This window comes from Setaria viridis, chromosome 5 (assembly GCF_005286985.2).
Source record: "Setaria viridis chromosome 5, Setaria_viridis_v4.0, whole genome shotgun sequence".
Lineage (NCBI taxonomy): Eukaryota > Viridiplantae > Streptophyta > Magnoliopsida > Poales > Poaceae > Setaria > Setaria viridis.
This window is the reverse complement of record NC_048267.2, coordinates 46,153,080-46,179,963: the sequence shown is the minus strand read 5'-3', so window position 1 is coordinate 46,179,963 and position 26,884 is coordinate 46,153,080. Positions and strand designations below refer to the sequence as shown.

The 26,884-nt window shown below is 45.7% G+C and overlaps 8 protein-coding genes across 9 annotated transcripts; 4 read left to right on the top strand and 4 right to left on the bottom strand.

The window, feature by feature from the left end:
• Positions 1-570: 570 nt before the first annotated feature.
• LOC117859122 (actin-7) lies at positions 571-4,047 on the top strand. Its single transcript, XM_034742320.2, has 5 exons — positions 571-730; positions 2,084-2,157; positions 2,246-2,639; positions 2,936-3,549; positions 3,682-4,047. The coding sequence occupies exons 2-5, from the start codon at positions 2,098-2,100 to the stop codon at positions 3,745-3,747; spliced, it is 1,134 nt and encodes a 377-aa protein (XP_034598211.1). The 5' UTR covers positions 571-730; positions 2,084-2,097; the 3' UTR covers positions 3,748-4,047.
• A 725-nt stretch (positions 4,048-4,772) lies between these two features.
• On the top strand, positions 4,773-9,206 carry LOC117859123 (VAMP-like protein YKT61). The gene is made up of 6 exons (XM_034742322.2): positions 4,773-6,414; positions 6,529-6,626; positions 7,057-7,161; positions 7,590-7,655; positions 8,285-8,371; positions 8,839-9,206. Exons 1-6 carry the CDS (start codon positions 6,186-6,188, stop codon positions 8,887-8,889), a joined length of 636 nt encoding a protein of 211 aa, XP_034598213.1. The 5' UTR covers positions 4,773-6,185; the 3' UTR covers positions 8,890-9,206.
• Positions 9,207-9,257: 51 nt separating this feature from the next.
• LOC117859124 (uncharacterized) lies at positions 9,258-10,665 on the bottom strand. The gene is made up of 3 exons (XM_034742323.2): positions 10,114-10,665; positions 9,579-9,875; positions 9,258-9,498 (listed from the first exon to the last, which is right to left on the bottom strand). The coding sequence occupies exons 1-3, from the start codon at positions 10,195-10,197 to the stop codon at positions 9,397-9,399; spliced, it is 483 nt and encodes a 160-aa protein (XP_034598214.1). The 5' UTR covers positions 10,198-10,665; the 3' UTR covers positions 9,258-9,396.
• Positions 10,666-11,587: 922 nt separating this feature from the next.
• LOC117859126 (uncharacterized) lies at positions 11,588-12,211 on the bottom strand. Its single transcript, XM_034742325.2, has one exon. The coding sequence runs from the start codon at positions 12,074-12,076 to the stop codon at positions 11,768-11,770; it is 309 nt and encodes a 102-aa protein (XP_034598216.1). The 5' UTR covers positions 12,077-12,211; the 3' UTR covers positions 11,588-11,767.
• Positions 12,212-13,050: 839 nt separating this feature from the next.
• On the top strand, positions 13,051-13,753 carry LOC117859125 (abscisic stress-ripening protein 1). Its single transcript, XM_034742324.2, has one exon. The coding sequence runs from the start codon at positions 13,239-13,241 to the stop codon at positions 13,554-13,556; it is 318 nt and encodes a 105-aa protein (XP_034598215.1). The 5' UTR covers positions 13,051-13,238; the 3' UTR covers positions 13,557-13,753.
• A 3,390-nt stretch (positions 13,754-17,143) lies between these two features.
• LOC117855953 (uncharacterized) lies at positions 17,144-18,114 on the bottom strand. Its single transcript, XM_034738354.2, has 2 exons — positions 17,675-18,114; positions 17,144-17,578 (listed from the first exon to the last, which is right to left on the bottom strand). Exons 1-2 carry the CDS (start codon positions 18,008-18,010, stop codon positions 17,393-17,395), a joined length of 522 nt encoding a protein of 173 aa, XP_034594245.1. The 5' UTR covers positions 18,011-18,114; the 3' UTR covers positions 17,144-17,392.
• Positions 18,115-18,916: 802 nt separating this feature from the next.
• Positions 18,917-23,446, bottom strand: LOC117855951 (thioredoxin Y, chloroplastic). Of its 2 annotated transcripts, none has more exons than XM_034738351.2 (5): positions 23,183-23,444; positions 22,360-22,448; positions 21,916-22,093; positions 21,731-21,804; positions 18,917-19,156 (listed from the first exon to the last, which is right to left on the bottom strand). In XM_034738351.2, the coding sequence occupies exons 1-4, from the start codon at positions 23,363-23,365 to the stop codon at positions 21,739-21,741; spliced, it is 516 nt and encodes a 171-aa protein (XP_034594242.1). In that variant the 5' UTR covers positions 23,366-23,444; the 3' UTR covers positions 18,917-19,156; positions 21,731-21,738. The 2 variants fall into 2 exon arrangements, with proteins under 2 accessions (XP_034594242.1, XP_034594243.1); XM_034738352.2 differs by lacking the exon at positions 18,917-19,156 and adding an exon at positions 19,180-19,424 and having other exon boundaries at positions 23,183-23,446.
• A 117-nt stretch (positions 23,447-23,563) lies between these two features.
• Positions 23,564-26,865, top strand: LOC117855952 (syntaxin-61). Its single transcript, XM_034738353.2, has 7 exons — positions 23,564-23,762; positions 24,461-24,574; positions 24,827-24,940; positions 25,226-25,374; positions 26,293-26,383; positions 26,462-26,527; positions 26,632-26,865. The coding sequence occupies exons 1-7, from the start codon at positions 23,709-23,711 to the stop codon at positions 26,740-26,742; spliced, it is 699 nt and encodes a 232-aa protein (XP_034594244.1). The 5' UTR covers positions 23,564-23,708; the 3' UTR covers positions 26,743-26,865.
• The last annotated feature ends 19 nt before the right edge of the window (positions 26,866-26,884 follow it).

The following is a 26,884-nucleotide window of genomic DNA, read 5'->3' as shown; positions in this document are numbered from 1 at the left end:
CAAGGCTTTGAAGACCGAAAAACCACTCGCTGCTAACAATGAGATCCAGAAACACTCGGCATTGTTGTGTACCGAGTACACATATTTCTACAATACATTGCAATGGCAGGTCATTAACAAACAACAACAACAATCGGATCACGTTCCTATAATAATAACATGTACAATGTTTGGCGTTGTATTTCTTTGAAATCGTTCGTATTGCCTCGCTTGATCACGTTGACGACATATGAATTAATATCACCGACAAATAAAAATAAAAGGCATAGCGTTCCAATACCACCATTGAGTATGCCATATACCAAGCAAAATGTCGCACCAAATTGAGTTATAAAACTCAATACTAACAATATATTTTTTAAAAAGTTTTTTTTTTGTTAGAGAGCATCTTCAGAAAAAAAACTCAATGCTAGATATATTTTCTTTCTGAAAAAAATGCTTATTTTCTCATAGAGCAGCTGGGAAAAAGGAAACTAGCGCTCAATAATTGGAAGTGTCCAGAAGGATGCTGGAAAGGGAATTAGCAAGTAGAAAGAGATGCAAGAGGCCAACTGGTCCTGGCTGTGCTGTTCCTGTGATGACGAGGACCCGACCGAACCGGGAGCCACAAATATAGGGGAGCCTCTCTCCTCCGAAGCCACCCCTCTCCAAGCTTCACAACTACTCCCCCACTCCCTCCGAAGCTTCAAGGCCGTCGCTCCTCCTCCTCCTTGATTCGGCTCCGTCCCCGGTAATCTCCTCCTCCCCCTCCCCTCCGCTCCCTGGAGCCCCTCTACTCGCGATCTCCCCACGCACTAGCTCCTGCTCCAGCATTTTTCGAGTGTTTGGCGCTCAGATCTGAGCGGCCTGGCTCGAGATCTGCGGTTTGCTCATGCGTTCTGGTCACTTGCCTCCGGTGCTCCCGCCAGATCCGGGGCGGGTACCGCGCGATCCGCCAGCGGATCGCGCTTCGTGGTTGGTGCTAGGGTGTTCGTCTGACGTCTGTGCTTGATGAACTCCGTCCTGTTCCTGATCTGTAGCGTTTCTGCGTGCCGATGCATCTGATTTTGTGCGCACGCCTGATGTGTCTTTGCGGGACTGCCGTGCGAGGAGGCTCTCTGAGCTACGTACCTAGGAATGGTGACTGTGATGTGCCTGAATGCGCTTATGTGTTGCTGGCGATGTACGAGCCCTTGGGGTGTGACTGCTTGACTACTTCCCAGCTCCGACGTTCTAGTTTCCTGCTTGACTGGGAGTCTGGGAGAGCTTCGTGATGCTCTGTCTAGCAAGTCCAGATAGTTGCGGTAACTGGTAACATGGTTGGATGAAAGTCGTGGATAGTTAATTTGGTGTGATTAAACTACCAGAGTGTAAAAATCCGTGTGTGGTTCATTCGGAGAGAGCTATTCGGAAAGCATATCTGCATGTTAGGATGTTTCCTTGCCATGAATAGCTATTGAGCACATACCACCCAAAATTAGTGACAACTTAGTGATGTTTCATGGCACCAAATGTTAGGCTGAAAAGTTCAGCATGCGATTTTTGTTGCTCTGCAGGTCACATTTTAGACAACAAAAAAGCTTGTTAGATTGGCCAGTACATGTACACTACTTTTTCAAAGCAATGCTAGTCTTTTCCTATCATGTTTAGTTATACGAATGTTTGGTTATGGTACTTTACACATTTTTATAAATGTTGGAAACAACAGTCCGCAAGTTATCAGATTATTTCTTACTCTCTCCATTCCAAATTGTAGGTCGTTTTGACTTTTCTAGATTCATAGATATTATTATGCACCTAGACATACACTATATCTAGATGCATAATAATATCTATGAACCTACAAAAGTCAAAACGACCTACAATTTGGAACGGAGGGAGTACACCATTAGCCTAGTCGGTGAAATGAATCCCACTTTTGCCTGGCAGTAAGCTCTGTACATATGTTGTTTTTATTGACTTATAGATGCACAAATATAAAGGTTCAGTTGATATGCCTTCAAAACTTTTACGTTTACGATGCTTACTGGTTCCCTTGTACAGCTACTATCTAGCAGGATACACTTGCTGTTAACTGATACCCCTTTTTTGCTACCTCTTGCAGAGTACCTGTAGGAAATGGCTGACGGTGAGGATATCCAGCCTCTTGTCTGTGACAATGGAACTGGAATGGTCAAGGTTAGGAACTTCATCCCTTAATAATCAGGGTTACATATTTCATCTCCCACTGCAACTACACCAATTTGAATTGTATTTAATTTTGCAGGCTGGGTTTGCTGGTGACGATGCACCAAGGGCTGTTTTCCCTAGCATTGTTGGTCGTCCTCGCCACACTGGTGTGATGGTAGGAATGGGGCAGAAGGATGCATATGTCGGAGACGAGGCACAGTCCAAGAGAGGTATTCTCACGTTGAAGTACCCAATCGAGCACGGTATTGTCAGCAACTGGGATGACATGGAGAAGATCTGGCATCACACTTTCTACAATGAGCTCCGTGTTGCACCTGAGGAGCACCCAGTGTTGCTCACTGAAGCTCCTTTGAACCCCAAAGCTAACAGGGAGAAGATGACACAGATCATGTTTGAGACCTTCAATGTCCCTGCCATGTATGTTGCAATTCAAGCTGTGCTTTCACTCTATGCTAGTGGTCGTACCACAGGTATGAAGTATTCCATTCCGCTTGTCGTTCTCTTCCCAGTTTTGCATTAATTATATTCATAATATTGTTGAGCTGCGTCGTACCTCATTGAAGCAACTGATATGTTAACATATAAACCTGGGTGATTATCAAGTACTTGTTTGCATCCAATTTGTCATTGCATGCTTGTGTAATTTTTGTCTTCTATACATAGGTTAGTATACAGTAGAGTTAGGTAGATGAAAAATGTGATTACCAGTAGTGAACCAATTATCAGTTCTAGTAGTATCTAGCTAACCCTGTTCATAACTTGGCAGGTATTGTTCTTGACTCTGGTGATGGTGTGAGCCACACTGTGCCCATCTATGAAGGATATGCACTTCCTCATGCTATCCTTCGTCTGGATCTTGCTGGCCGTGACCTCACGGATTCTCTCATGAAGATCCTCACTGAGAGAGGATACTCTTTCACCACCTCTGCTGAGCGGGAAATTGTGAGGGACATCAAGGAGAAGCTTGCATACGTGGCCCTTGACTATGAGCAGGAGCTGGAGACTGCCAAGAACAGCTCCTCGGTTGAGAAGAGCTACGAGCTGCCTGATGGCCAGGTGATTACCATCGGCGCGGAGAGGTTTAGGTGCCCTGAGGTCCTCTTCCAGCCATCTATGATTGGCATGGAATCTCCTGGAATCCATGAGACTACCTACAACTCCATCATGAAGTGTGATGTGGATATCAGGAAGGACCTGTACGGCAACATTGTGCTCAGTGGAGGCTCAACAATGTTCCCAGGCATCGCTGACCGTATGAGCAAGGAGATCACCGCCCTTGCTCCGAGCAGCATGAAGATCAAGGTGGTTGCTCCACCTGAGCGCAAGTACAGTGTCTGGATCGGAGGGTCTATCCTAGCTTCTCTCAGCACCTTCCAACAGGTACTGCTTGCTTTGTTGCAGTTGGGTTCACATTTGTTGAATTTAACTTATCCGGCATCAAGCCATATTGCTTGTCTTAACATTACACCAGTTCTTGTCATCTGATTGTCTTCCTTGTGATTGGTAAAACAGATGTGGATATCGAAGGACGAGTACGATGAGTCCGGCCCAGCAATCGTCCACAGGAAGTGCTTCTGAGTTCAGCTGCCGTTTTCGTGTAGTCTCCTATGTGTGGGTTTTTTCATGGGGGGAGAGAAGATTGCAGGTTATGTTTGTGTTCTGCAGACGGTCCTTATTTCGGCCACTTGTATCTGTGGTTGCCCCAGTTACCTTTGTACTCCTACTATTTCGTCGCCCTGTGACAGTGAGGTCACCTCGTGGAACTTATGGTTGGCTTGATCGGTTGAAACTGTTATAGCTGATAGTTCTATAAGTTTTTTTGTGGGTAGAGGATTATGTGGATTTTTAAAATTTATTATTTTTGTGTGCCTGTGCCTACGATGCCTTGGGTGGTTGTTGGCTCAGTTCAAATCTATGGTGCTAAAGTAGCAGCTCTGTTGTTCTCCGAGAATCATTTGGAAGTGCAACTGTGGTGATGATCATCAATTCGTGGTGACATTATATGCTGCAACTGCAAGTATCATTCGTGGTGGTTGCCGAGTTGCTAACTGTTCATGGCTGTCGTTGGATTCCTTCAGGGTTTAACTTTTAACTATGCACTTGCTGGCCAACGTGTGTGCATTCAGAACGACGAATATGACCCTTTTTAGATCAATTTGACAGATTATGTGCTGCCAGAGACGGGCATAAAGTTCTGAATGGACCTTTATCTTTCCCCTGTTCTATTGTTACAAATGTTGGGCTGCTGCACATTGCAGCATGAGCGAGTAGGCCTGTTTGGTTTCAACCTTGTCCCTAAAATGCCAAACAAACTTGCGTATGGAAATTAAACTTTAAACAAACTTGCGTATGGAAATTAAACTTTAGGAAATTAAACTTTAAACAAACTTGCGTATGGAAATTAAACTTTAGTCCCTAAACTTGAAATTAACTTTAGTCCCTAAATTTTAGTTCATAAGTCACTAAAGGGTTGCTTACGAGGACTAAAGTGTACCTAGACATCCCTTGCCCTCATTTATGATCTGTCCGTGACCCTCCCCCCGCACCCCTCTGCACCCACCCATCCGGATGTTTCTGCCTCCCGTTCCATCCCCGCCGCGGCCGCACCCTCTGCCCTTCCCGCCGCTGCCGCACCACTGCTCCAGCCAGCGTCCCCACTGCTCCAGCCAGCGTCCCCACTCCTCCCCACCGCCGCCGCGCCCCCGCTCCTCCCCCCGGATTCGTCTCGCGGTTGTCGGCGTCGTCGTTCGCGGCAGCAGCTTCGGTTCGGCGTCGTCCTCTTTCCCCGGTTCCATCTCCCCTCTGCTCCCTCCCTCTTCTTCTTTCTTGCCAGTGCTGCAGACCGCGGTGGCGGAGGCGAGCGCGGCCAGGAGCAGGCCAGGAGCGGGAGCGAGGCGAGCGCGGCGCAGGGGCGTGCAGTGCGGCGGCGGGCGCAAGTAGGTCGCGGCGCAGGTGGGCCGACGGTGGCGTAGGAGGCAAGCCGCAGTGGGAGAACGGGCCAGTGGCGAGCGGCGCAGGTAGGAGGCAGGGTGTGACGCAAGAGGGGGCCAGGCGACGGGCGAACGGGTGCGCGGCGGCGCAGAGACTCGCGCGGTGCAGGGAGGCTAGGGCCTGCTCATGCGGGAGAACAAAGGAACAGGGAAAAGGATGCGGCGGCGCTCGGGAGGAAGGAGCAGTAACTGGAGGAGGGAAAAGGGTAGGGCAGCATTGATTAGGGGTATTGAGGTCATTGTTAAGTCATTTAATGCTCTTTAGTCCTCATAAATAAACGGGAGGGCTAAACTGGACTAAAGGAGCCTAAAAATAAGCAAGGAAAATCAAATGCAACTAGAGATCTGATGGGCAGGTATTACACATTGCACAAGGTGATTAAAGAGATAGGAATAATTTCATACACGTCGTTACAATTATCAATAATTTGAAAAATGCCATTACCAGTGCCAACCGATGGTAAGTTTTCAATTCTTGAAAATTGTAATGGCATGAATCCATTTAGACTAAAAAATATATGTTACTATAAGTCAACAAGTTCTCCACGGTACAATAGGCATCTCCGTCCCAAATTGTATGTCATTTTGACTTCTTAGGTTTATAGATATTTGTACGCATCTAGTGCCATAGATATTTGTATACATCCTGACATACCGCACAGGTGCGTATGAAGACCTATGAATTAAAAAAAAATAAAACGAAACGGACTAAAATAAAAAGAAAAAAGAAAAAAAAAGAAAGCCAAATCTCTAGAAACGGGTACACGTCGGCAGCATCCGCGTGCGCCGCGCGGACTGCCGCCTGCTGTCGTCTTCGTTCCCCGAACGAACCCAACCAAACCAAGAGGAAGGAAGGAAGCGCATCGTATTCGCGTCCGCGATTCCCAGCGCACCACCGTGCCCAATTCTCAACTCCCCGACACGCCACCGCCCGTCGCCGGCATCCGATCCCCACCCCATCCAGGTCCAGGGCACCTCCCTCTTTCCCGCCTCCCCCCCCCCCCTCCCGGCCGGATCCCGCTCGCGATGAAGATCACGGCGCTGCTGGTGCTCAAATCCCCCGGCGATTCCTCCGCCTCCTCCTCTTCCGCCTCCGGAGGTGGGGAGCAGCAGGCCGTCGTGCTGGCCAACGCCTCCGACGTCAGCCACTTCGGCTACTTCCAGCGCCCCGCCGCCCGCGAGTTCATCCTCTTCGTCGCCCGCACCGTCGCCCTCCGCACCCCCGCCGGCCGCCGCCAGTCCGTCCAGCACGAAGGCACGTCTGCCCCTTCCTCCTTCATTTCCTTCCCCCCCCCCCCCCCCCCCCCCCCCCCCCCAAACCCTATCGGTTGCTAACTAACCCGACCTCGATCGCTGACCGACCCTGCAGAGTACAAGGTGCATTGCTACAACCAGAATGGCCTCTGCGCCATCGCCTTCACCGACGACCACTACCCCGTCAGGAGCGCCTTCTCCCTCCTCAACATGGTGTGCTACCACTTCTCCACTCTTCTACCATCCTATTTCTCTGATGAATTCACAATTTCGACTCAATCTGATTGTCCTCATGTTGTGCTTTTGCTTTTGTAAACTTATATCTGATGGCTTCATGAGCCATAAACTGATAAACCTAGACTGTTTGCAATTGCCATGTTTCCTCCTGCCACTTTAGTCCCTTATCATGATGGCCTCATTAAATTAACCAAGTACTTAGCCGCCAATCTACTTTCCCTCCATGCTTTGCCTGTCATTGCCTTTACCATCTTGTTATGCTGCTGTGATCATACTTTGGGTTGTAATGTCACCCTTTTTGGTGTGTATTCCACTGCAGACTACATGCTTGCTACAATGGCTGTGATTGTTCATGATCTCTCCTGTTATTGCCATATGAATATTGCCCCTCTCCGATTCTTTCCAGGTGCTGGAAGAGTACCAGAAGACTTTTGGAGAATCATGGAGGACAACCAAAGATGATTCCACCCAACCTTGGCAGTTTCTGAATGATGCCCTAACAAAATACCAGGTTTGGTTCACTTACTTTCCACATATGAGCAAGTAGTTATCCGAGGCGCTGATTTCTAGCTATAGATTTACAAGTGATAAACATGTAGCTATGCCCTCCGAGTACTTGCCTTTTCATTCTTTGTAACTCTGTACTCATGATTTATTTGGCAGTAAATAGTTGCAACAAGTTATGAACATACTCTACCTCTAGTTCACATATATCACCTGCCATGTTCATGCTTATGATCTCCAAGACTTATATCATAGCTTGCAGTACAGCTTATCCAAGAATCAGATTCTTGTTTGTATGTGATGAAATAGTTGTTGTGGTTATATTAGGCATCTCTCTAATTTTTTGTTACTTTATGATTGTTCTTTTTTTTTCCTGGCTTAGTACAACATTGTTTCACTGACTAACTTGAGCTTATTTTGTCAATGATTATGCAGGATCCTGCAGAGGCTGACAAGTTATTGAAAATTCAGAGGGACTTGGATGAAACCAAGATTATTCTGGTAAGTAATAGTATATTTTCTGACCCCTCACCCCTCAGATACATAACTAAATAGTTTGTCAAAAATGTAAAAGGACTTACTTTCATGTATGAGTCCATATATGTTGGGCTAGGCGAAAAGGGCATCAAGGGAAAGTTTTACACTGCTAAGGTTCAGAATGAAGGGGCAGGGATGTACAATGTGTTTAGGATGTTATTCCCATCTTCTTAGTCTCTGTTTTTTTATTCGCTGTCATCTATAAGAAACATATTGTATGTAGGAATGCATATTAAAGGAGAGCCAAAGTATTATAGAGTTTGTTATTACCGTACTGTACTCCTGCTTTCTGTTTGAAACTATCTGATAGAAAGGTGTGGGTTCACTGTGCCACATCAACTCTGTATTTCCCATAGTTGTATGACTAATTATTGTGGTACTTAAATAATGCAATCTATGTATTATTTCTTGTTTGCTGGCACTTTGAAACCTGGTGGCTGGTGCTCCCAAGTCTCCTTTTCAATTATCTGCCTGTTTGCTTCTTTGCGATTCATATAGCTAATGAGGATGTCATGAATAACTGTTGAGGCTAGTCATGGCTATTTTCTGATTTTGTATATTTGTAATGTATGTTCATGATTTTGATATTGCAGCATAAGACCATTGATAGTGTGCTTGCCAGAGGTGAAAGGTTGGATAGCCTAGTGGAGAAGAGTTCAGATCTAAGCGCTGCCTCACAGGTACTGATGTTCTTATAGTGTTTTATGCTGTCCGAATACATATGTTATTGCCCAACATGAGCCCTTCATCCAGTTACGACCCCTTTGAGTTAAATACTGCTTGCAAGACATCTCAAAAGCGTAGTATCTTGTTTAATGGCACCATATTAATATAATCTGGAATTGTGTACGAATCTTCGCCATTCTAAATGTGACCAAGGGACTGAAAAATCGTTGGACTTCTTAGGGCATTTATAGTAACTTGATTGGCTTGACTTGGCTTGGAAATAGATGAATATGAAGGTAATAATGTTGACACTTCCTAGGGCATTAACAGTAACAATCCTTACTTTGTTTAGAGAACTTTCTGAAACAAGGTACTAGTAGCAGTGTCCAGCGACATTAGGCCTACGGCTGCCTATGCTGACTAACCAATTGGCGGCTTGTTTATGATATGCTATGCTGACACTTGCTTGGCTTGTATGCAGATGTTCTACAAGCAGGCGAAGAAAACCAACTCTTGTTGTACCATCCTGTAAGGAAGTTGTGCATTGGAAGGCAGTGGTATTGTGTTTAGTGGTGCCAGACGATATACTATGCCATTTGTTTTGCTCTCATATCTTACAGTGGCATAAGCATTGTCGTTCTTGGCCAGAGTGTCAAAACAAGTTAAAAGCTAACTTATTCCACAAGTTTGCACACATTTGTGATTCTTTGTAAGTAACATAAACGTTGCCAGGTTGTTATTGTGATGGGAGATGGGCTATCTCAGTCTCTCAGATAGCTGTGCTTGCCTTTTGTTGCAGAGCTATTGATGGTTTTAGTACATGGTGAAGAGGCGCAAGCTATTTATGTAGCAGGCATGCTTGTTTTGTCAGGGGTTGGAAATATTTCATTGGAATTTGAATGAAAAATCTAGAAGGGACACTATGACCATTAGCAAAGACATAGTAAAACATAATGCGATCAAATTTACAGGAAGGCGAAAACTAAATTTCTCTAGGTTGAATCCATGTCATTTCAACAGCAGACAGCAGTAGATCTAGCTAGACCAATTGGCAGGTAGTGGAAAGGAAGACGATGGCCGAGACAACCCCAAGGCCAATCATGGAGAGCTGAACATGAACGGTCGCTGCGAGCCCCACCACCTGCCGGAGGAGCAAAGCAAATCATGAGCTCAGTAACCCAAAGAGAGGTAGATCTCAGGCAACCAAAACAGCAACCCCACCTTGGTGTTGGTAGCCGTTGCGTCCCCGGTGTCGGGCAGTGGGAGCACGGTGGCCGTGTCCGTCATGCCGGTGGGCAGCGGCACCGTCGGGTTGCTGCCGATGAACGGGTACCCCTCGCCTCCGGCGCCGGCGGTGGGAGGCGCCGCGGACCCGAGCGTGGGCTGCAGCGGGAAGCCGAAGTGCGGGGCTGGTTGGGTCGGCGGCAGGTCGGCCCCCGCGGTGGGAGGCGGCGCTGGGAGCGGCGGGAGGCCGGGCGATGAGGCCTTGCCGTCGTGCCGCCCGGGATTGGCATGCCACTGCGACACAGTTTGTGCAGAGTTGGAGTGAGGCGTACTAGTGTATTTGCAATGTGCAATGCAAGAAATTCATGTGCTTGAGCAGGCAGCACCAAGCCATGACCATGCAGGAATTTCAGCAGAGCAGGGAGAAAGGCAGCTCAAGTATCAAAGACTGAAGGGAGTTGGACTTGGAATCCGGCCTTGAACTTCGCTAGATGCAACCACATTTTGAGGTGGAGTGGAGAGATTACTTTACCTTGGCATCGGCGGGACACGCCACGACGCCGGCGCAGAGGAGGAGGCACAGCACACCGAAATCGCCGCGGCGCCGCTTCTCCATCTCCACCTCCAACTGGCCCGTCGACCTCTCCCTCTTCTTCTTGTAGCAAGCAAATCACCTGACCCTACTGCCTGTGGCTGCGCGAGAGCAATGGCTCTGCGTGCTTTCTTTAACTCTTGCTCTCCTCTGGGCACAACAATGGCAGCAGCAGCAGCAGCAGCAGCTCAGTAGCCTGCGCTTTGTGCTGCACTGAACATTAAAGAAAGCGCAGGGCCTGTTTCTTTCTTCGCAGCACGCAGCGGACCAGCGGTGATGATGACGCTACTACTGTGGCTAGCCCACCAGAGGGAGCACGGACAGTCCACAGTGACAGTGGATGAGTAGATGAGCCGAGACCGCCGAGATCGAAAGCAAAAGCTCACTGTTTTCTGTGGTGCGCTGCGGCAGTAACGAGGCATCGGAATCGCTGTGCATGTCTCCTCCTCCTGTCCTCCATGCTCGGATGCTTGCTTTGCTTTGCTTTGGCCTTTCACCTTTGGGGGTAGTTTACAACAAGAACAAGTTTATGTTTATCTGCAGGACTGTCTGTGTCTGCATAGGATGCCATGCATGCCACACAGGATGTTTCAACTTTCAAACACATCCTGAATTGTCTGCCTATCGCTACAGGTTTCCATTAAAATCTTTACACAACACCATCAAATTAAGCAGGGCACCTAGAAGCAAGAACCTGCTTCTATATATGCTATCCTGAAACAAGAACCTGCTTTCTTTTGCATCTTTGACCTGCTGATGTATGCTTGCTTTGCTCTTTTCCGGAAGCTGGCTGCGTTAGCTCTTTGGCCGTCCCGCCATTCGTGATGAAAGCAAAGCAAAGCGTGCTTAATAAAAAAAATTACGCGTATAAAGACGTGCTGATTGCAGCAGGGTAATGAGATGCTAATCACGACGTCGTCCTCTTTACTCGGCAGCGGCGTGCTGTGGCCGTTACGTCATCATCTTTTTCTTATTAGGTAGGGAGATGGCGCCTGCCTCTGCACCTCTTCTGTCCTCTGTTTCTGCTGCTATCAACACTTTGATTGAATTGTATCCGATCAGGTGCAGTTTCAGTAATGAACAGCGACTGCAACGCAATCAGGTGCAGTTCTTTGTTTCCATTTAGTCTTTTAGGGAAAGAGTAGACGTCATTTTTTTAAAAAAAACAACAAGGAATGAAAGGAAAGCCTAGCTGATTTTCTTTTAGCAGGCCCAGGTATGAAAGTGTAGACTGATTTTCTTTGTTTTTATGACGGACCAATTATTCTGAGAAGATGATTTCTAGTTGAGGAGGAGGATGTCAAACTTCAAGTGGTTTACTATTGGTGTTTTTTTTTTTTGCAATTTACCATGAAAAAAGAGTGAAGGCTCACGAACCTCCACCCAGCACACACACTATAAGGACCACGCGGAATTAATACGAAAACAAAGTATTATATCACAATACAGTCAATAAAATTGGTATACAACTAGGAGCATGCATACAATAATCGAGAAATGAATGTAGGACAAGCTATACACAAACGAATGAAATGCAAGTCGTAGCTACGTATAGTAGGCAGGTATGGCGGAGGCTAGGCGCCTACGCAGCTAATTAATGGTGGTGCTGGTGCCGGGCGTGCTTCTTGGCTTCTTTCTTCTTGTGGTGCTCGTGGATGGCGAAGCCCGCGCTGCCGGCGGCGATGGTGGCGGCGATCTCCTCCTTGATCCGGTGCGAGCGGGCGTGCTCGGGGTCCTTCTTGGCCTTGTGCTTCTCGTGCATGGCGTACGCTCCCGCTGCGACGGCACCGACCTGGGCGAGCTGCTCCATGTGCTTGTGGTGCTTCTCCTTCTTGCGCCAGTCGTCGACGCCGGCGCCCGCCTCCGCCTTGTTCTTGTTCTTGTCGTGGTGGTGGTGACCCATTATTATACTGGCTACTAGTTAGCTAGGGGTCGGCCGGCCGGGTGCGATGAATTGTGTCTTGTGTTGAGTGATGAGTAGCTAGGATTAGACGACGAGAATTGCTAGATCGGTTTTGTGATAGGATGATGATATGCTGCTGGGCATCCACTTATATAGTGTTTTTGGCTGAAGCAAGAATTAACGCGTATAATTTTCATTGCACGCGTATACGTAGCTCTCTCAGGGTACTTTCCGTACGTATCTCTGCTATTTTTTTTTGCTTTGCTTTGCTGCACAAGTTACGTGCGCCGCGGTGAAATAGCGTACACGTCGATCCGAGCTGCTTCGACGAACCCAACCGGAAGCCGACCTACTATTCTGCAGCTATACTATAAGTGGCTGACATGTGGGTCCACTCTCCACTTGGTCCAACCTCGTAACAACTTGAGATGCATGGCTTAAAAACCGAACCAAGATGCAACATGATTTTTTTTTCCCGATGGAGAACTTACCTGAGGAATATGTGCACTTGTGCCATACAAAAAATCCTAAGTCTAAAAACTAATTTGCTTTTGACTTTTCTTCATGCATGGCACCCCAGTTTCTAGGCAAGCTGTATGTACCAGTCGGCCGCGGCCACCTGTTAGAGGGAAGAGTTGCTTAGCCGCGTTGATCGAGCGATCGGAAAATCATCAAGCGGTCGGCATCATCAAGTCAGGGTCGATGACTTGTTCTACCCAGGGTTGTTTAGTTTTCTTGCCAACCCATGTAACACAGACACTGCAGGGCCATGCATCCACGCCTAGATAGCCCTAGCTAGCTTCCTCCAACTTTCCTGTCCGAGCCTATCGATATCTCTGGCTAGGATTCATTCCGAAGCAACCAACTAAACCGACATCCTTTGACAAAAATCGATCACTTACGCGCGTACACAGGCTTTCCATCGGATCCAAGTGTGATTTGTATCCACTCCACCTACGTACGCGCTTTCCATCGACCTCCATCATCCTATATAAACATGGGCAGATGTGCACCACATCATCAAATCCATCACCCATCCATATATCTCGACGATCAACGCATAGCTTGCTTGCTTGCTGTCGTCTCTGATCACCACCGCTAGCTGATCGAATCCACAAGCAGCAGCTAGCACACGCAGCTGAGAGACCACCACCGAATTCAAATGGCGCACCACTTCCTGGGCAAGCACCACAAGGCCGCCGCCGGCGAGGCCGAGCCGCAGCCTCCCAAGGTCACCGACTGGCGCAAGGAGGAGAAGCACCACAAGCACAGGGAGCAGCTCGCCCAGCTCGGCGCCGTCGCAGCGGGAGCGTACGCCGTGCACGAGAAGCACAAGGCCAAGAAGGACCCCGAGCACGCGCACTCGCACAAGATCAAGGAAGGCGTCGCCGCCGCCGTCGCCATCGGCAGCGCCGGCTTCGCCTTCCACGAGCACCACGAGAAGAAGGACGCCAAGAAGCACCGCCGCCACGGGCATTAGTCCGGCGCGGCTGTTATTATTCCCCATCGATTGCCGACGACTCGCCGCCGTTACATAGTATACTATATAGTACAAGAAATAATAATAATGGGACGTAGAGTAGTATATGTATCGTCATTCGTCCTACTACTTTGTGTACATGCATGCTGTACTACTTATTCACATTGCGTTCATTGATGGTTTATTTGTTCATGCTACTGTTTATTTTTCAAATTTGCTTCAATTCGGTTCTCGATCGATCTGTACTTAGGGCCTGTTTGGCAACCAGCTGTTAAAGTTTAACACCCGTCACATCGGATGTTTGGATGCTAATTAGAAGTATTAAACATAGACTAATTACAAAACTAATTGCACAGATGGAGTATAATTCGCGAGACGAATCTATTAAGCCTAATTAGTCCATGATTTGACAATGTGGTGCTACAGTAACCATTTGCTAATGATGGATTAATTAGGCTTAATAGATTCGTCTCGCGAATTAACATAGGGTTCTGCAATTAGTTTTATAATTAACTCATGTTTAGTTCTCCTAATTAGCATCCGAACATCCGATGTGACACTGTTAAAGTTTAACACCTCGTATCCAAACAACCTCTATATATAGGAATCATAAAATCAACCCCTAACTAGCTAGGTTTGGATCCTTAATTGTTTCATCCCTGCATGTGCATGCATGTTAATTTTACTCGTGCATATATATATTTGAAGTTCTACCACTTTTGACATAATCTGAATTTAATTGTTCTATATGCATGTATTTTCAGGGTTAAATTCAGCATGCGTCCCTCAGAATGAATAGAAAAAAAAACAGTCAGATATAAATTGCAGGAAGATTAACTGGCATGGAGCCAGCAACAACTATAGGCGCTTGTTGGATTAATAAGGAATTAAAAAAACATGTACTATGTATATTTGATGAAAGGGCAAATTCGAATCACCATATTAACGATAAGATTATTAGCAGCAGGTAGCACACATCGATCGATCACACCTTGCCCTTATTTACTTACTAGTACATCGTCGTCATCACCACACGCATATCTCGCATGCAGTTGAGCGAGGTGCCGTGTCCTTGGCATGGTGCATCTCAGTTGCAGAAGTAGCCGTGGTGCTCGTAGTAGGCGTAGCCACCGCCGCCGCCGCCGCCGCAGCACATCGCCGCCTGCCTCTGCGCGTCCTTGTTCGACCGGCGCCCGCCGTCGTACTGCAAAAACTCATCATGTGAAAACACCCGTCCATCGAACAATTAATTAAATTCTTGGATGGTTACCATAGCGAGCTCGCCGGCGGCCTCGCTGCGGCGGCGCTCCCTGCTCTCCGCCCTCCTGTAGTATTCATGGTGCTCGCGGGAGTACCCGCCGCCACTGCCACCGCGGTAGTACTCATCGTTGGAGTAGACGGCGGCAGCCTTCTGCTTGCTGGCACTGTATACTACGCCAGAAACGATTTAGCCTGACACGTCAAAATTAGTTGCTGGCGGGCGGAATTGGCACCCGCCAGCACAAAGGTGACTGGGGCTACCGGGCTAGTACCTGCCAGCACAAATGTCCCCTACATCTCCCTTATCTCCTCTTATCTCTTCAGGAGTAGGCACCGGCGGGGCGGGCATTAGCCCCGTACCTCTCCCTTATCTCCTGTTATCTCCAAGAGCAGGCACCAGCGTGGACGGGCGGCGGGCGGTCGGTGGGGCGGGCCCGCGAGCGCGGGGACCAGCGTGCCTGGTTGGATGCAGCAGCGGCCGACGAGCGCGAAGACCGGTGTGGGCGGGCGGTGGGCGCTGGTGGGATCGAGCGACAGGTGACCGAGCGCGAGCAGCGTCAGGTGCTCTCTCTCTCTCCCTTATTTATTCCTTTCTCTCATCCTCTCCCTCTCTCTACCTTACTTGTTCCTTTCCTCTCCGTGGGAGGGCGAGCTCCAGCGGCGCCCAAGGGCGGGTGCCGAGGGAGAGCTCCGGTGGCGGGCGCCAAGTCCAAGCTCCGACGGCGCGCCCAAGGGCGGGCGTCAAGGGCGAGCTCTGGCGGCTGGCACCAAGGTTGGCGTGGGACCGTCGGGGGCAGCCCCAGCCAAGCTGCAGCTGGCGCAGGCGATGACGGAGAAGTAGTGCAGGGTTGCGAGACGGCGGTGCAAAACGAGCGGCGGCACGGCCGCAGGAGTGGATACGGCAAGCTTTTTTTATTATCCTAAAAGTATTTGTGCCGGCAGGCTACCTAAGCACCCGCCAACGCAAATTGGAACTGTACTGTCGGGTGGGCACCCGCCAACACAAAGACCATTTGTGCTGACAGGGAGTTGCTAGCGGGTGCAGAACCCACCAGCAGAAACTGGTTTTGACCGCCAGCGAAAATTATTTCTGGCGTAGTGGTACCCATCACCGCCGCGGCATCACTGTGCTAGTACTGCCATGCACTCCGACCAGTACTACCTCTAATCTACCCTCTAATTAAATTTCTTTTTTTTTCTTCGTGTAAATTTCAAATTTTGTCAGAAAAATACATTAAAATTTTTCATGATTACTTTTCATACAGTTTTCTATATCTAAGATCAATTTCATGTTAAATGTTCCTAACCTATGAAAATAATCATGAAAAATTCTTAGTATACTTTTTAACGTAAGGTAAGGCCTGATGTTCTGTATCTTCTAACAAAATTTAAACTTAAAATTCAACTCATATACACGGAGAAACAAAAAAGAAAAACTCATTAGTGAGTAGATTGGGCCAGCTGAGATAGTTTGGGGAGTAAATTGAGTCTAAATTATGCTTAGTGGGTTAATCGGACAAATTGAACAAAGTGAACAGGTAAGCGAAGTAAAATGAACTTTTTCATTTTATTTTCGACCTCAACAATTCTTTTTCCTTCGCCATATATGCGGATGCTATCACCGGTGTTAAACAGGGATTTTTGAAGGAACGTGCTAAACAGGGATTAATTTCTTTTTTGCAAGGGAAAAAAACAGGGAGAAAAAACAAGGCTCTACAAGCCAAGATGCACGTATACCGTATACTGAGCTAGTTTGATGCTCTCGATTACCTCGATTCACATGGTCGAACTGTGAATGAAGTTCAAAGTTTAATCCATAAATCGTTTAGTTCCCCTTTCTTTTTGTTTGCTAGGAATCTTGGGATGACACGATAGTGCTGGTACTATAGTATTTGTCTCATAAGACAAGCTACGGCTCTAGTGTAGCCTACCTATCCGTTACTTCATCCATGTCAAAATGTAAGATATTTTAATTTTTGTCACATGTCTTTTTTTTTTATAATTTTAGCCAATCCTACAGAAATATATATTACCATCTATAATACCAACTAAATACACTATTAAAATATAGTCTATGATGGGTTCTATTGAAACTAATTTTATGTTGAAGATGTTGCATTGGAGCAATTTTTTCCTATAAATTTGATTAAAGTTGAAGAAGTTTGACCCAAGACAATACTTAAACGTGCTCGATCAATTTGCTGGCCATTAGTTGGCGTGCCGGATCACATAAACAGTGAAAGAAAATCCACTGTGAATGTTAGTGAGAGCACTGATCGATCAAAAACAAAGAGCTACAACTTATTAGCTGAGATGATACACACTGCTGTACATAACTTAATCGCATTAGTAATGACGCTACCTGCCGAGGCAGCAGAGTGATTACATTATTATCGCAATCGATCGGTAGTAACAGTAGTAGTGAGCAACACACACAGGTGATGACAGACATCTGCTCTTATTTACTTACACGCTCGTCATGCAGTCGCGGCGACGAGCGTGGCGTGCATGGGCATATCGTCGTCGTCAATACCCAATACCATCGATCTGGATCGTTCAGGTCAGTTGGATGATGATCAGTTGCAGTAGTAGCCGTGCGGCACCCTGTGCTCCTGCTGGCCCTCGTAGTGGGCCTCCTTCTGCTCGCGGTGCTCGTGGTAAGCGTAGCCGCCGGCGCCCAGCGCCGCCGCCGTCGCCACGCCGGCCTCGATCTTGTGCCTCTGCGCGTGCTCCGGGTCCTTCTTCGCGCGGTGCCCCTCGTACTGCAACCATGGTATGCATGCGATTAATAATTAATCAATTCAATCCATCATCAGCTTTAATTTGATGATTATTAACCAATAATTGCACAAATATACCAGTGCGAAGGCTCCGCCGGCGAGGGCGCCCATCTCGCCGAGGCGCTCCTTGTGCTTGTGCTCCCTCTCCTCCCTCTTGAAGTGCTCCTGCCCGCCGCCGTAGCCGTAGCCGCCGCGGGAGTACTCGTCGGAGTAGACGGCGGCCTGTCTGCCGCCGCCGTAGCCGCCGGCGCCGTTGTAGCAGTCGTCGGCGTACGCGCCCGGCCTCCTGCGGTCGACGTCGTCGTAGCACTCGTCGGTGTGCGAGTACATCCTCCGGCTGCCGTGCCTGCCGGCGTCGTAGCACTCGTCGGTGCTCGAGTACATGCTCCTGCCGCCGTGGTAGTAGTCAGCCATCTCGACCGGGGTTGTTGGGCTGGGTCACAAGGGATTTGCTTGCTGTTTGGGCACGAGTTGCTTTGAGTTGCTTTGGTTCGGTTGCAGCAAATGTGTTGCAGGGGTGAGCCTATTTATAGGGCGATGAGGGACACTGATGACAGGCGATGATGGACGGTGGGGATTGGCGGACAAGAACAACTTCTTGACCGCCCGCTCCTCGGTGCTGTTTTATCTGAACTCTTGTTTTTAATATAATTGGCAGCTCTTTTGCCCGATTTAGTCTTCTTTTTAATATAATTGGCAGCTCTTTTGCCCGATTTAGTCTGAACTCTTTTTTTCAATATAATCGGCAGCTCTTTTGCCCGATTCGTTTCAAAAAAAGCTGTTGTTGGAAATGGAAGAAAGAATTGGCTTGACAACCGCCCGAACCTGATGCTTCCAGCAAATAAAGCTCCAGTTATTTTCCTTCTATTATATCCATCACATACTTATACAGCAGCGAATTCTAAAAACAAGGAGAAGACCCTGAAATTCCGATCGTAGCAAAAGCTAACAACTCCGCTGGGTTTACAAAACGTAAGTGCTGTTTGGTGGAATTTGAACTCAAATAGTATCGTCGAAAAGTATATAAGAAATCTTAAATGCTACAAAACATATATTATCCAGATGATCCCAAGTTTTTTTTTCCATGGTCACACAATTTTTTCACAAAGAAAAACTACTTGACACTAAAATAATTGATGCAGCTAGCTACATTTGCCTCTGAGATAGATGCAGATTATAGAGGTGATAACCGATGGTACGAAGATTCCAATGCGCGTTGTTTTCTCTCTTTCTGAAAAGAGCATGCGATAATTTGCCAACTGGGAGCATTCTTCCCCCCAAGCACACTGTAAAGTTATTCTTCTTTCATGCAAGTCTTGCTATCAAGAAATGACGACATCAATTCCATTCCTTCTTCATTCAGTGTCAAAGAATAATGTACATCCCATTTGTTTCTTTAAACAAAAAAAATGTGCATCTTGTGTGAAAACTGAAAAGAAAATGCGCCGTTACTCTTATCCTCATTTCAGATTCTTCATGATCAGAACGATAGCTTCTTTCCACCAGGACGAGACGAGTGGCCCTCAAATCATATCACTCGTCATTACCATCGCCACAGTACTGCAGAACAAATAGGACACTCGTAATGAACACAACGATCCTTCACATGCAGTACTCAGCTTATGCCTTTAGGTGATGACTGATGAGAGACTGAGATCATGCATAAGCAACGACCAAATACTGACCAAGAGCATATACCAAAAATCACAAGATCATACAAATAGTTATACTATAACTAGAAGATATCCAGCAGCGCCACTTAGAAGTGTGTCCTCAGCCAATTGCGTTTATTTTATACAACGCAAGTTTGGATTTAACCAAGTCTCATCTGCATGATTCACAACAACAAAAAAATTTCCTCTGAGGTTGAGCAGAGCACCATACTAATATTTACCCCAGAAAAGATCAGGCATTTTTTTAAGGTTTCATGAATGGAAAAAATAATCTTAAGGGGATATTTATAGCACTTGCTTATTCGCCACACAAGCTGATATTCTAAGGAAGATAGATGCTGGAATCCACAATTGCTCACACCCCAAGGGAGCAATGCAGCAAGGACAAACGAATAATTCATCCTCCCTTTGCTTTCAAACCGCTCAAGTTAGGACAAAGGATACAATATGAGAAATTACAAATGGGAAAGCCGAACGTATGAAAGAAAAAAAAGAGGAAAATTCGTTCACATGCGTAATTTGCCAAAAGAAAAGGTAGTTTCAGCTTGTAAGAATAACTGCATCATGAAAGTCAACATAGAAAATAGCTGGATTGCAGATCCAAGCATCCCAACAAGATGTTCTTCCACCAAATCTTTACAAGTAATACAGAACTGGTTAATATTTATACTTTCACCACAATAAAGAATATGTTTCTTCAAAATAAACAGAAACTTAGGTGAGAATTGAAGGTTTCGAACTTGGAACTGATTCACTATCTTAACAACCTCCTAATTTTATTTGCTTTTTAGTTTTTACAACTATATGCTGTCCAATCTGTCCTTAATCAAGCTAACATGAGTTCATCGCTGTGTGCAGATGGCAACGATACGATTTGAACCAGGCTGCAAATTTCAGAAAAATTACAGGAACCAACTCGTTTCTGGCCAAACCAGCCTGGAGTGGCATATGAAATAGCCAATTGTTTTGTGTCAATAGTAATGGAAGAGAGCAGCGAACACAAGAAGTGGTCATGCGATGAGTGTGGATGAGGAACCCCTCCTAAGTCATAAAAGAGCTTACTAACAAGACTCCTAAAAATTCCTCTCAACAAACTAGCAAATCTGAACTAACCCCTAACAACCATGACAAATCCTAACTTGTTGATCGGATAAAACATAGAGCCTTGCAGCTCTGGATGGCCAGCTGTGGACAGCTGGGGATCTTGGCAAGCACTGCACGCACACCGGCACCTCGGTCAGTAGTATTGTTTCCACATGACATTTGACACTGAGAATCTGAGATAATACTAAATAACTCCCATTAAGTTCAGTCTAATCCTACTTTGCACCAATCACCAACAATTCAAGGAAGTGTTTCAAAGGCGACAAGGTGACCCAAAGCTAGCTGTGTACGCCTATCTCCTAGGTGGCACCTAGGCGACAAGGAGTAACTGTTCCCCAAAGTGAACTGGGTCCCCTCGGACGCCTAAGGCGATGCCTTTGAGCACTGATTCAAGGTGACTGAACAATTCACAACCTTTCAATAAATCTCAGGACCCAGTTTATGGAAGTCAATAGGGACTGGAGGGCAGCAATCTAACCAATTCTTTTTTTTTTCTTTACCCTGACAGGAACCATATATACTAGTTGGTGTATAAAGAACAAAAGAACAAACAGGGCCACATGCCTGCTAATCTTGAAAGAGAAAGAGTCGTCGAATAAAATTATGTTGGCTTAGTTGCTTGATTGGTTTGATCTAGAAATCCCAGCGAAAGAGCACCTGAATCTGAACCGACCATTTCAATGCCAAAGGGGTCCTATTTGAGCTTTTTGCTCCTTAAACTTAATAGAGATTAAAGAAAGAATCAGAAAAGAAAAGCTGATAAGAGTAGGTGGTAACAGAAGGGATATTTGGCTAAAGAAGACTCGCATTTTGTAGCATAGAAAACTGAAGTTGGAGAAGGGCGAATGGATCCAGATTGCTAGTTTGGGAAAAATCATGGTGAAGACAGCGTAGCAATCGGCATGGCCTTCCTATTTTACTTTCACATAACTTCACTAATTTCAAAAGCAGATGGGGAAACAAGTATACATTCCTTCTGCAGTAATACTAATGTGAAATTATTATGTGTCCAATAATGTTCATTGCATTAGATCTGAAAAAAAGGAACAATTCTCTACAAAATATACTTTAGTCCCTATTGTTGGTGGCTCTCGTTGGGATTTATTTCAGCCTACCCCAACTTTCTTGGACTCAAAATTGTTATTTCTGTTGGCCCAACGCAGAGAAAGATAAAGTAGTAAATCATCACAGGATTTTCAATATCATAGTTTCAGACTGTAACGATATAGAAAAAAAATGCCGATTCATACGTAATCCAAGTAGAATCTTTTGAACAATAATCAAGAATTAACAGGCAAAAGCACATGTTATGAGGTAGCAGCACATATTTTCGGGAAAACTTTTCTGCTCTGCTCACCATGTGTGCTACTCAGTGACCGCCAAAACATTCTCAATCTGTTCAATCAGCTGGTTAGCAGGCAATGCTCCCTCCTGAATGCCAGGTAGCAAAACAGACCCCAAAGGGACAGAAAGCATAGCATCATTAGCACAAGTTAATATACTCAAGAAAATTGACCAAAAACTTGTTTATTGAATACTTACAAAACGATGGCAAGGTTTCCCGTTCTTGAAGATGATAAAAGTTGGCAATGCTTCAATTCTGTAACGATTTGCAATGCTTGTGTACTTCTCAGTATCAATTTTCACAACTTGAATCTTGTCGCTTAACTTTTCACTCACTTCTTGAAGTATGGGAACCATGTATTGGCATGGACCACACCTGACCAAAAGAAAAAAAAATTAAATACAAATGTATGCCATTAAAGTATTAATCAACCTTCCTAAATCAAGCCATGTAAAGGCAGAGAGCAATAAAGAGTAAACTGACTAGTCACAATGTCAGTTGTCATTTTGGCAGGAACATGACATACACCAAACTTTCTAGAAACACAATGATGATGGAGGGAACTTATATCTAGTAGAGAGCGCTGATATAACCCATTAGGATATTTGGCACCACCAGGTTTCCAACTTCCAGTAGCTTACCAAGTTGCATAGAAGTCAACTAGTAAAGGCTTCTCAGACTTCTCCAGCAACTCATCAAATGAAGAAAATGTTTGCTTCTTAGCTTCCACCTATCCAAAATCCAAATATTTTAAATATCAGAGAAATCAACAGGTTTTTTGGGGGGACTAAGACAGAGAATTATGCAGCAAAAACAAATAGATACATATATGACAACAGTTCTAGAACTATAAGCTCACATACCAACAAAAAAAAATATTGCTAACAGTATCAGTAGGAACTTGTTCATTTGCACAGTTACAAAACAAATGAGAACAAAGGTATGACATGACAATTTCAGATAATTCCTCCAGTAATGTTCTGAGAATAATCTGATGAGTAGTAAAGGGGCAAAGCATCATATTATCATATGGCACAAAGTTTCATCTAGATCAGGTCAACCTTAACAAATATGCTCTGAAAAAGTTGGACACTGCACAAATATATCAAGGTACTAATTTATCGTCATAGCGCACAGATGCCTGACACAGAATTGGAACTTCGATACAGTATATAATAAGAAACAAATTGGATAGCTCATAGTTCCAACTAGACCTAACTTTGTTGAAGAAACATAATCTGATAGCTTAGTTCCAACTCAAAAAGTATGAGGACAGAGTTCAGGTATTTAGGAAGAAACGGCTGGACCTAGCTTTTTTGATATTCTACCTGTAATCTGGACTGGGGTTTCTCCTATGATACATCTACAAGCAACGATTCCGTTCGCTAACTGACACAGTAGCCAAATTACTTGGTCGGGAAGTCAACGAGATTCATAGAGTATGGGAATGCCACAAGTCCTCACCCGGAGCGCGGCTGAACCCCGCCTAGAAGGCCCGGTGGTCCCACGCCTGAGGCCAAGGGTCGGCGGCGAGCAGCGGAGCGGCGCCCACCGCGCCGCCGGCAGGCGCGCGGCGAGGGCGGAGGGGCGGCACGGTGTCGGCGAGGCCAGCACCGCGGCCGCGGTGGCGGTGTTGAAGGCCGCCATGGGGGGTCGTCGAGCCTTATCTGCTTTGCCTCTCGCTCCGAGGCGACACCGACACGCCCCCCCTTCCCGATGCCGCGGAGGAAGAATGGAGGGGTGACTCAGCCTCTGGACGGTGGGCCCGTTAGCCACGTGGGCAAGAGGTGCACCGTGCACCGAGTCCAGGGGGCGCTCCGCAACAGACAGGCACCTCATCTCACGGGAGGCAGGAGGGAGACGACGAACCCGTGGGATCTCGCTCCGCACCAAATCCCCTCTCCCCAAAATTTTTGCTAGGGCTTTGGGGGGAAGAGAAATTCAGGCGCCCAGACCCACCAATCCGTGGAGTCCGTTCGGCGGAGGCGCCATGAGCTCGGCGCAAGATCCATTCTACATCGTCCGGGAGGAGATCCAGGACTCGGTAATCCTTACTTCCCTCGCCTTTGTCCGTTCCAGTGATTTCCAACTTCCTATCATCGTCGAGCCGTCGTTCTGCACCCATACAGATTGCAAATCGGATGCCCATCGGCCGAGAAAGATGTCAACTTGTTACACTTGAAAAGTTCCAATTTGCGGCCGTGAGGTCATTTTTTTTTTTGTGTACGGGTACATATGTGAATGGGCATAAGTAGGCTACTTGAATGATACACACCTGCAGCACTAAACTCTTATGGTGGAGACTCGGGCCTTAACTTGATCTAGTAATTCAAAGGCCGAATAGTTTGCCTGCCTTTTCTTCCTATATATTAGGTACTAACTCATAGTTTCAGACACATATCCCACCACCAAGCAATTACATCAAGTTTATTTCTTGTTATTCCTGAAGATGAATCCTATTTCGCATTCCTGTTGCTTAGCTGGCCTAAGCTCTTATGGTAGAGACTCAGGCTTTAACTTGATCTTGTAATTTGAGGCCAAATAGTTTGCCTGCTTTTTGTTCCTATTAGGTAACCTAATAGTTTCAGAAACATATCACACCACCATGCAATTACATCAGGTTTATTTCCTGTTATTCCTGAAGACGACCTGTTTTGCATTTCTGTTGCTTAGCTTGCCTCATCCAAATTCATGTTTATATGTTATTCTTTAAGTTCTGAGTATGAAGTTATTCTGGTCCAGATTGATAAACTGCAAAGTACCTTCCACCGTTGGGAGCAAACCGCTTCAAACACAGGAGAATATGTTCATCTGACGAAGGATCTTCTGACCAGCTGTGAAAGCATTGAATGGCAGGTATAAACCAAGTCTTTGATGTTGTTGTTACCCTGTGGTTGGTACATTTAGAAGACTTCTAAGCAGAAATGTAGATATGCTAGGTTTTTCCTTTTTTTGCTAGTCACTGCCATATTTATTCCTATGTATCAGGGTCGGGCTATGCATCTAATATGTCAGTTTACTTTGATGATGGGATTTGGGATGTGATATCTACTTTCTCGATGTAATTATTCTGGTCTAAATGGCTCTCTTGTATTGAAACTTTGAAAGGTAGATGAGCTGGAAAAGACTATCTCAGTTGCATCAAGGGATCCAGCATACTATGGACTTGATGAGGTCGAGCTTTCTAGACGAAGAAACTGGACTGGTTCTGCCCGTAATCAGGTACATTTGATATTCCATCCTTCATTCCATACTTGTTTTTGCCCCCATAAAACAGCAACTCTTCAATGCTTTGATGATTGAACTCTTTGATATTTTGGATTAATAAGGAGGTGTATTTTAAGCATGCATAAGTTACAGAATTGCAGCTTGCATGGCATCCTGTAATATGAAGAAAAGGAAAGACAACTGTTAGGGATATTATGTTACTACTATGTCCCGAATTCTGTAGTTGACAATTTACTGTTTGTTTATTCTGGATCCCCACTTACGCATGGACATATTCAGGTTGGTACAGTCAGGAGAGCTATCGAAAAGGGGAAGAGCAATTCAGCAACTTCAAGATACCAGGACACAAGCAGGACCAACCTCTATTCTGCCCAAGACAATGATGACTTTATTTCCTCAGAATCAGATAGACAGCAGCTACTTATGAGGTGAGTTTGATTTTTTATATTTAATGTATTTTGCGAATATCTTTGTTAGAAATGCGTTGTCCATTCAATTTTATGACTTAACAGTTAACTCAGAATTCTGTCTTTCCATACGTAGGTAGTGTATAATTCATAAAATTCCTGTTTTCCTAGTCATCACACGCATGAAGCCTCTGCTGAATGCCAGTGCTTGTAGCCATCTTAAGCACGCTATTATAAAATGTTAGTCTACTTGCTTGAAGCTGTGATCACCTTAGTACCACATAAACCTTGTATTCTTGCTCAGTTGTTCTGGTTGATGCCTTTGCCTCTTGTCCTGGAATATTACATCGATTAACATATCCTTTTTCACTGATTCTTGTCTTTCCACCAGCATCATTCTTATTTTTATGTCAGTAGATATACAGCTTTTTTTTTTGCTCTTACTTGTTGCTGCATATAAGCCATGCACGTGCTATGAATTTTAATCAAGTTAACCCTGAGTCCACGATCAGTTCGTTGAGCTGTCAAAAGATGTAAAAGAAATACAGATATTGATTAAACTTGAAATTCTGAGGCAAATTATTTCTTAGTTGCACGTTTTGCCATGGTAACCATGTGGGTATGAGGTTCATGTTTTGCGCTGGTTTATATCTGTACCGTTTCCTTCAGGCAGCAAGATACATTGATTTTTTTTTCCATAAAGTAGTTTTAATGGTATTCATTAGCTTTGTTTTTGTTTTCTTGTCCTGGCACTAAAGCATCAAGTTATTCCTTATATTTCTTTTTCCTTCAGTTGCTAAAAGATTAAAATTGTGTATGCTGGTTAACTCAAATGTGCTAGCCAAGATAAGTCTAGCCATATATGTTTCTACAGTAGCTATGTGAAGTTTGTATGTTTTGCATTGGTTTGATATCTGTACCCCCATGCTTTTCCTTCAGGCAGCAGGATGAAGAACTTGATGAGCTCAGTGCGAGTGTCCAAAGGATTGGCGGTGTAGGGTTAACCATACATGAAGAGCTGTCTGGACAGGTACTTGGTATCGACAAAGTGCAAAGTTGGTAGAGTTGTGCAGGAACTGTAACCGGGTTGCACATGACTGTTTTACAGGAAAGGATCTTAAACGACCTAAGCTTGGAGATGGAGACTACTTCCAACCGACTTGATTTCGTGCAGGTTTGTTCTTTGGCCATCTTGAGTGGGTACTTTTATATGTGTTCCAGTTTGCATATCCACATGTTTTTAGACACTTGATTGGTTGCCCCCCCTGTGTGGTGCAGAAAAGAGTGGCCATGGTGATGAAGAAGGCTGGCATCAAGGGGCAGATCATGTTGATCGCGTTCCTGGTTGTTCTATTCATTATTCTCTTCGTCTTGGTGTTCTTGACATAGCCAGGTGCACCAGAGGCATCATCTGTTTGCCCCCATTTGCCGTATCTGCTGCTTTCTGTCATGTGTTGTGAAACATAAATATACGAGTTACCCATCATTTACAAATCTTGATTTTTCTTGCAATTGCGCTGTTCTGTCTGTG